Consider the following 9702-nt stretch of genomic DNA (forward strand, 5'->3'; position numbering starts at 1 on the left):
GACTTTTCAGTGAAGCAGGAAACTTGAAGGACTGTCCTGCCTTGTATTGTCAAAGTTCATCAGTCGCTTTCCTCTGTGTCCTGCAGAATGTCTGGCAGACTTCTGTGAAACAGGAATTTGAAAGGACTGTTTTGCCTTGTTTTGGCAAAGTTCAGCAGTCACTTTCCTGTGGGTCCTGTGTGTCCAGTCTACAGAGCACACAGTCAAGCAGTCAAGGCAAAAGCAGTTTCTGCCCAAATGGCTAACCTTGCCACAATGAAAGCGAACTCCTATGGAGTTTCTTCAATGTAAACCATCTACTTATGAAGTAAATTGGTGCTGCCAGGAGCAGATAGATGTGTCTCATTGACATGAAAAACCTTAGGTTATTAAACATCTTAAATGCTATATTCTGTAGATATTTGAAGTGTTTGAAAAAGCATCTACTGGGCTGGAGAGATGGCTCAGGGGTTAAGAGAGCTGACTCTTCTTCCAAAGGACCTGAGTTCAATTCCAGACACCTACATGGCAGCTCACACCTGTCTATAACTCCAGTTTCAGGGGATCCCCACACCCACGGCAAAAACACAAAATGCACATTAAAATAAAATACATTAAAAAAAGCATCTACTTGTCTAAAATACACCTATTTAACCTTGAAAACATACCTAATGTGACTACAAGTTTGATTATTAAAGATTGACTACCAACCTCATTTCTTAATGATGCATTAAGCTCATTTAAATGAGCTGTATAAGCACAATACCCCAAACAAGAGCAGAAACATATATACAGTGTAACAAAATTAACTTTAAATTTATGTCAATATACCAAATCCATGCCAATCTAAAATATCTGAGATTAACAGTTGTCTTTTTATCAAATTTCCTCTAAATGATAACAAATATCCATGACCCACCAAATAACCAAAAACCTCCCACAACCCAACCCTTGGGAATGTGGACATCATTTCTCTAAACTGCTTCCTATTGTCTGTGGGCAAAGGCATTTTTAGTGTCCCAAAGAGAAATTTTGAAATAATGGCAAAGTCCTGGGAAGACCAGCTATAATATTTGTTGATAGATATCACCTGTCAAAATTCAGGAGGTCTCCCTTGAGCAAACCTGATCCATTTTATTCCTGAAGGAATCCACAGCCTCTCATCTCCTGTGGGAACAAAAGCAAAAACTCTTCTCCAAAGCATTTTTTACTTCATTTGATATATTTTTTACTTCTTTTTTAAAGTTAAGACAGCCCTAAAGTATCTAGGTTGCTTCAATTTTGCAGTCCTGTTCACTGCCTCTCAGCAGCTGCCTTTGCTTATCAATATTCAAAAAATTCAAAATCAATACAATAACATATAGAATCCAGACTCCCTGTGTATTTCCCATCTTATGTGGCTTTATCCTTTTACATTACATTGTGATGGCAGCTTACAGTTCAGAGATTCAGTCCATTATCACTGTGGTGGAGAGCACGGTGACATGCAGGTGACATGGTGCTGGCTACATCTTGATCAGAAAGCAATTGACACAGAGCAAAGTATAAGCAAGAGAGACCTCAAAGCCTGCCCCACAGTGACGCGCTTCCTTCCATAACCCCTTTCTTCTGTCCTTGATTCTAAAGCCAGAACCACATGGCTGAAGCTGCCAAGTGATGCTGATTGCTGGAGCTGGAAGTTGGCTCCCTCATTCAAATACATTTTCATCAGACATAGTTCCCTCACTGCTTAGGCTTTGCTTTAGTTCCTTTTCACAGATTGGAAACTTAGCTGGGTGGGGTCTTCCCTGAGGTCACCGTTCCTTTTATTCCACCTAGTATCAGGCTTTTCTTTAATCTTTTAATCTCCTTGAGCACTGCACTTAGCTCCATTCCACTTCCTGGTGCTCCTTTTCTCCTCAAACTGCACACTTGGCTCAGCTTGCTCCTTCTCATTGTAGATCTGCATACAAGTGGCCACTAAGCCACTGGTAATACTAGGCTGTCTCCAAATCTCCTTCACCAGTACCATTAATTCAAAATTCTTCAATTTAACCTCAGGCAGGTTTTTCTGGACAAGGGCAGACAGCAACCACATTCTTTACCAAAATATCACAAGAACAGTCTCTAGGCCACTTACCGATACTATTACCCTCTGAAGCCTTTTCTTCAGAAGGTGCCATAATCTCTCAGCATCACTGCACCACTGTCTCCCACACTTCTTCTAGTACAGCCCATTAAGCCCCACTGAAAGTGTTCAACGGTTTTCCTAATCCAAAGTCAAAAAGTCTGCATTCCACCAACAAGCAACATGGTCAGGCTTGTCACAGCAATGTCCCGCTCACTGGTACCAGCTTCTGTCTTAGTGTTCTGTTGCTGGGAAGAGACACCAAGAACAAGGCAACTCATAAAGGAAAGCATTTAATTGGGCTGGTTTACAGTTCAGAGGTTTAGTCCATTATCATCATGGTACAAAGTATGGCAGCAGCCAGTCAGCCATGGTGCTGGAGAAGGAGCTGTCCTCCTTTTTAAGAGACGGGGTCTCATTCTGCAGCCCAGACTGCCCTCAGCTCAGAGTAGTCCTCCTGCCTCAGTGTCCCAAGTGTTCAGATTACAGTTGTGAACCACCCAGTTCTTTTCTGGGTTTTGGATCCAACCTCTTGCTTCCTTCCCATATCCAACAAGAAATGAGGCTCACTTAGCCCTGGTTTTGGCTGTTATTGGGACAGGCTAAGCTGTGGTGTTCACCATGGTGAATGGTACTTGAGAGCCTGGCACAGCACTAAGCGGTGGGCCAGGTGAACAGGTGGGGTGGAGGAGGTCACAGAGGGGTGCTGAGTTCCACTTCCAACTGTCCAGTGGATGGGCAGCCCCGCATGGCGCTCAAGTTCCAGTCGGACAGCGACCTGAAGAACATGGTGTTGGTGGGCGACTTGGTGGCCGTGGGACTGGCTATCCTCACCTTCTTGGTCATCCTGATCGCGTGAGTCACCCCTAACCCTCTAAATCCCTCAAACATGGATACCACCCAGGTGTGGCGGTCCCCTCCTCTGACCCCAGCACTTGGGAGATTTGAAGTGGGGGGATGGCAGTAAGTTCAAGGCCAGTCTGAGCAGCACAGCAAGATGCTGTCTCAGGAACTGGGGAAAGGTGGGGATGTGGCTCAGTTGGAAGTTGCCTAGCATGATCAAAGTCATGGGTTCGATCCCCAGTACTGGATATATCAAGTATGGTGTGACACAAACTTGTCATCACAGCACTTGGGAAGGGGAAGAAGGAGGATCAGAAGTTCAAGGTCTTCCTTGGCTAAATAGTGAGTTTGAGGCCAGCCTGAGCTACATGAGACCCTATCTCAAAAAAGAAAGAAATGGGGTGGGGGAGTGAGGAATGAAGGAAGAAAAAAATGGATGCATAAAGGGTCTTTGGTCCGCCCCCCATGTCCTTCAGTTCCCCTCTTGCTTTTTAAAATTCTCCTGTCTTTCCTTCCCTCTCACCCTCTTTTTTAAGACTTTTTTTTTCTTTTTGGTTTTTTGAGACAGGGTTTCTCTGTGTAGCCCTAGCTATCCTGGGACTCACTCTGTAGACCTCAAACAGATCCACCTGCCTCTGCCTCCTGAGTGCCAGGATTAAAGGCGTGGGCTACCACCAGCAGCAAGATAATATTTTTAGTTATGCTTGTGTGTTTGTGTGTATGTCTGGGGAGTGTGTGCATGTGGGCGCACAGCCCGCCAGAAGACGGCATGGGATGCCTGTTAGCTGGAGTTGGGTTGGTTGTGAGCCACCGTTTGGGCCCTGGAAACCAAACTTGGTTCTCTGTAAGAGCAGTAAGCACTCTGAACCACTGAGCATCGCCCCGGCCTTTCTGCCCCTCTCTTTTCCATACCTTTTCTCTCTCCCTCTCCCTCCCCCCCTTTCTCCCTGTGCCTCTCACTTTCTCTTTCCCGCACCCCTAAGTCACAAAGGTACAAAAGTGCCCCAGCTTTATGTTCTATCTTTGTGAGCCCTTCTTCCATCAAAAGAAGGAGGAGGAGGAAGAAGCTGGATGTAATGGTGCAGGCTTTAATCCCAGCACTCAGGAGGCAGAGGCTGGTGGATCTCTGTGAGTTCAAGGCCAGCCTGGTGGTCTACATAGTTCCAGGACAGCCAGAGCTACATAGTGAGACCTTGTCTGAAAAAATGCAGAAAAAAACACAAGTGTACTGATTAAAACCAACATTTGTCCTAGCTGCATGGTTATTATATATTCTTCACTAATATTGCCACTGATATATTCATTTGTTATTTTTTTTACTGGCATATATTTTTTTTTTATAATTTATAACCCCAAATGTATTTATAAATTAGAAATGGAAAGATCTACAAATGAAATTATGAAGGTTCACCAAAGTCATTTAATCTGTCAGTTTCTCATTCATTTTTATGTCTTAATAATATTCTATTGTATGAATAAGCCACATTTTATTTCTCTCCAGTATTTGATAGCTATTTGAGTTGTTTTAACTTTTTTACTATTAGCAACACACTGCTGTAAACCTTCATGTACATGTTTCATAGGTGCACATTTTCAGTAGTTTGAGGATATATTCCTAAGGGTAGAATTGTTGAGTAACAGAGTAACAATGTTTTGCATTTTGACCAACCACCAAACTGTTTTGCCAAAGTGGCACACCATTTTACAATCTCACCAAATCCTTGTTTTTAAGGCTCTGATTTTTGTACAAAAGCATTCAATCATTCTGTCAGACCAAACCAGGAAAAGTAAGCTATAGTTCAGAGCTGTTCTATTCCATTTACTATGCAAAGCCATTCTTGGCGTTTGCAACTCTCAGCCCCTTTGAGTATTCTTGCAGTGTTCACCTTTTCCTCCATCACTTTTTTTTTCTTCTTTTTTTCTGGTTTATTCCTATCTATTACAAATGTATAAAAAATCCTCCATCAACGCTGCTGATAGCAGCAGAACCTTGAGAAATATACCTTTGGTTTGCCTCAGAAAAGGAACACATATTGTACTGTAAAGTTTATAAAATTGGCGCAAAATATTGTGATAATGTTACAATACCAGTTTTAAGAGTTCAGTGACTAATGGGGAGCCGATGGGATACATGCAGAACTGTGAAAGCGATCTCACTTAGCCAGCTGTACACGTAGACTGTAAATCTACATTCAGATCATTTCTGATCTAAGACTATCATCTCAGTTTATCTGTTGAGGTCAACCAGGAAACCCTAGAATATACCTTGATTTTTGCAAAAAACAAAATAGGGGGAGGGGTTTTTTCAGCATTTCAGTCCACGAGTAACAGTATCCTAACAGGCAAAGTGTTCTCTCACTGTCAACATAGAATGAACTGCTGCTGGAGGTCAACTTGGGCTTTAATTTGCATTAGCGCTTACATGCATAGTAGTCCAAGTTGTTGACCTCATGACTTTAAACAGTAACTCTAAAAAAGTAAAATGGCCCTTCTTGGAAGACTAAAGAAAGACATCCGGCCATAGTTGTAAAAAGTCTCATCAAAACAATATACCCTTTTATGAATTACGCCCCCATTAAAAAAAAAAGTAGCCCCAAATAAGAAGCAGCTCTGAAAAAGAAAATATAACTTAAGATATTTGAAAAAAAAACAAGGTGAATACAGGTTCAAAAATAATTAAGATACCATTTTCTTAAGGCTACCTAGAATTAGGCTTTAAAGAATTCTACCATTTCAAGTTTACCACTAGTTACTAACTGGCATATATTTATTGTGCATGTTTTTGAGACAGAGTCATAGCCCTGATTCACATGTACACCCAAGCTACCCTCAGATTCTCTGTGTATGACTTTGAAATTACTAGTCATCCAGCCTCCACATCCCCAGGTCTGAGATTACAGGTGCCTGCCCAGCTACCATTAACTTTTTTTTTTTTTTCTTTTTTTGGTTTTTCCAGACAGAGTTTCTCCATGTAGTTTTGGTGCCGGTCCTGGATCTCGCCTTGTTTAAATTTTTTTGAAACAGTGTTTCACTATATAAATTTTGGCTGATCTGGCACAACCCACCTGCCTCTCTCCAGGGCTGGGAATAAAGGCGAGTGCTATCATACCCCACTATTAGTATTTTGAGACAGGGTCTCATGTGCCCCAGGCTAATCTGGAACTCACCTTCTGTCTCAGACTTCTTAGTGCTAGAATGACAAGCTTTAGCTTGGCATTAATGATGAAACTTAACAGCTCATGGGACATAAGCCAGGGCACACAGGAGGGGCACCTCTACCTACGAGATTGCTTAGGGCCACAGAAATTTATTCTTAGGAGTGTTAGGAGCATGGCTCAGTGTAGAGCCCCTGCCTAGAATCCCCCAGTGAGGGGCTGGGGTGTGGCTCAGTGGTAGAGCCCCTGCCTAGAACCCCCAGTGAGGGGCTGGGGTGTGGCTCAGTGGTAGAGCCCCTGCCTAGAATCCCCCAGTGAGGGGCTGGGGGTGTGGCTCAGTGGTGGAGCCCCTGCCTAGAATCCCCCAGTGAGGGGCTGGGGTGTGGCTCAGTGGTAGAGCATTTGAGTAACATGCCTGAGGCCTATGTTCAGTTACCATCACCTGAAGTCATTATCTGGGGCTGTCCAGATGGCTCAGGGGGTAAAGTCACTTGCCTGATAACCCGAGTTGGCTCCCCAGGACCCACGGTAGAAGGAGAAAGTCGGCTCCCACTCGTCCTCTGATCTCCACATGCATGCCATAGCAGCCACACACAAACACACATATGAAACATTTAAAGGTTTGAATCTGTAGCAGACACCCTATGTCATGAGTTGGTATGGGAGGCCCTCAGGGTGGATTGCTTATTCCACACCTGTCTCTCAGCTGCCTTTAGCTGCTGGCAGCCCTGGACATTCCTTAGTTTGTGTCTTCCAGCCAAGCTTGCTTCTGACTTTATGGAACTGGAGTCCTGGGCCAGCAGATCCCAAATTACTGGGTTAACCACTTTCTCCCAAGGGAAGCAAACAGAAGTCCCTAGTGGGTAGGAAAGAAGATATTTTCATTCACAGTGGACATGTTGGGAAGATGAAATTAAAGTATGGAAGCTGTGGTTTGTGACTAGAGATTTGCATTCAAACATCGGGGGACCTGGGGTAGGGGTAGGGGCCATGAGCAGATAACAGTCTTGTCAGGGTGTGGTTGGCTGGTCGTTAATCTCAGGCCTGCTCCTGCAGGGTGGCGGGAAGAAATCCAAGTGTTTGAGAGAACAAGACTTTCCCATGATGTCACTGCTGCTCAGTGTGAACTTGACCTGGGATGATCTTATTTTTTCTGTTTTCAATTTTTTGAGACAGGGTTTCTCTGTATAACAGGCCTGGCTGTCCTGGAAGTCACTTTGTAGACCAGGCTGGCCTTGAACTCACAGAGATCAGCCTGCCTCTGTCTCCTACGTGCTGGGATTAAAGGTGTGTATTGCCACCACTCGACTTTGGGCTGACATTTTTTTTTTATTTTTTTATTTTTATGTGTATGGGGTTTTTTCCTACATGTATGTTTGTGCAGTATGTGCCTGCCTGGTGCCCTCAGAGACCAGAAGACGTCATTGGATCCCCCGGGACTGGAGTTACAAATAGTTGTGAACCACTATATAGGTGGAGGGAATCAAACGTGTGTCCCCTGGAAGAGAGATTAATGCTCTTAACCACTGAGCCATCTCTCCAGCCCACCCATCCCTGCCAAGTTTCTGTTATCCAAGGAGACCAAAGACTTAGGACAATGACTGGAGACCTCTAGGCTGATCTGGAAAGGACACAGTCAACAGCTGACAGGAAGGTAGTGCAGGGCCTCTTAGATCTGTGTCCTCAGTTTACAACCCCTGAGACTGACCATGTGCACAAAGGTCAGCAGGGGAGATGGATAAAAACTGAGAACAGAGATGCCAGGCTTTAGCTTACTTTTTGCTTGCTTCTGTTTGGATTTTGGGACAGGGTCTCTTGTAGCCCGGGCTAGTCTGAAAATCAGTGTAGCTGAGGCTGCCCTGCCTCCACCTCCCTAGCGCAGAGGTGACTGCTGTGCCCCACTTATTTAGTGCTGGGGGTGGACTCCAGGCTTTGGTGTGCTGGTGAGCACTTTACCAACTGAATCCCATCGCCAGCCTCACTGCACTGTTGGTTTGGGCCCAGACAGTGGCATCTAAGTTTCCACTCATCAGGTAAGCTTTTTGTTTTCTCCCTGAGACACAGTGAGGCCTTACCTTTCTCATATAATGATACCATTGGATACAACCCAGACCCAAATTCAGGATGATGTCAGCTTGTCTTAATTACACCTGCAATGACTGTTTCTGAATAAAGCCACTTAGGCAAGCGCTGGGCATTGGGAAGTGGGAGACATAGCTTTGGGGGGTGGGGTGGGGAAGGGGGGGTGCTGTTCAGTCATGGTTCTCTGCTTCTGTCCTTTTGTTATTTCTCCTGTCCATTTTTCCCTGCTCCTGGTTCCCTTGATTCCACATTCTCCCAGTCATACCAGAAACTAACAATGTCTCTGGCTGAGCCCCTGCTGTGGGTGTTAATTCCAGCCTTCAGCGTCCTCTCTCCTGCCTGCCACCCACCCGTCTGTCCATCCATCCATCCATCCATCTACCATCTACCTATCTCTCTGTGTGTCTGTCTGTCTGTCTGTGGTGTACACACATGCATGGCAGAACAGACATGTGGAGGTCAGAGGATAACTCTAGAGGCTGTTCTTGCCTTCAGCCATGTGGGTCCCGAGGCTCAAATTCGGATGGGCAGCCTTATTGGCAGCTTTCTTTACCTTCTGAGCCATCTCACAACACTAGTTTTTGGATTTTTTGAGATATGGTCTCACTCTGTACCCAAGGCTAGCCTGGAACTCAGGACAACCCTCTTGTCTCAGCCTCCCAAGTGCCGTGATCACAGGCATATCCACCTGACCCGTTTTAACCTTCCTCTTTTTCCTTCTGACCAGGGCTTGTACATACAGACAGAACCGAAAACTCCTGCTCAAGTAGACCAGTCACTTTGGTGTTTGTAGAAGGAAAATAAATTTAATAAAATCAGTGACAAATTCCTTAGTGTTGTCCATTCCCTGTGGACACTCAGTCATTTGGTGTTCTGTGTGTGTGGTACCAGGATTTGAACGTACTGCCTAGTGTGCTAGGCAAGCATTCCACCCTGAGCTACATCCCCAGCCCCTTTTACATTTTTGGTTTTGTGTGTGTGTGCAGGGGGTGGGGGTGGGGAGTGAGGTAGTGAGTTAGTGGGGGACTGTCAATGTTTTAAGACAGGGTGTGATGGTCAGTGATGTCAACTTGACAGAATCTAAAATCATGTGGAAGACGGGCCTCTGGGCATGTATATGAGGGTGTTATCGTGACTGCATAAATTGAGGTGTGAAGAATTGCCCACTGTGGGTGGCACCATCCCCAGAGTAAAGAGCAGCAAGCATAACATCATTTTAAAGAAATAAAAAGAAACAAAAGGAATGACAGACAGAAGGAAAAAGAAAGAAGATGTGAGGAAGGCAGGCATGGAAGGAGGGAAGAAAAAGCAGGCAAAAGAAATTTAGGGAGGTAGAGAATTCACATAGTTTGGAGCCCCTTGGCACAGGAAACTACATTTCCCAGAAGTCTCTGCTCTTGCAAAAGTGTCTGTGACCTTGGTGTCTGTCATCCCGCACGGCTTTGCTAAAGTCTGGAAAAAAGTATTTATCAACACCAAATTCCCATTTGCCAAAGCTTTCAGTCCATCTCGTTGTCATTATAGAGTCTTGTACAC

General features: G+C 44.7%; 1 protein-coding gene across 5 annotated transcripts in view; it reads left to right on the forward strand.

The window, feature by feature from the left end:
• The window catches only part of Izumo2 (IZUMO family member 2), a 28159-nt gene extending 19163 nt beyond the window's left edge, over positions 1–8996 (forward strand). For all 5 annotated transcript variants that reach the window (XM_037200440.1, XM_037200442.1, XM_037200447.1 and 2 more), the window contains 2 exons: positions 2818–2941; positions 8894–8996. In XM_037200440.1, the coding sequence (XP_037056335.1) occupies positions 2818–2941; positions 8894–8936 (167 nt within the window). In that variant the 3' untranslated portion in view covers positions 8937–8996. The remainder of the gene's footprint in view (positions 1–2817; positions 2942–8893) is intronic.
• Positions 8997–9702: the final 706 nt, after the last annotated feature.

The sequence above is a fragment of the Peromyscus leucopus genome, chromosome 1, assembly GCF_004664715.2.
Source record: "Peromyscus leucopus breed LL Stock chromosome 1, UCI_PerLeu_2.1, whole genome shotgun sequence".
NCBI classification, from domain to species: Eukaryota; Metazoa; Chordata; class Mammalia; order Rodentia; family Cricetidae; genus Peromyscus; species Peromyscus leucopus.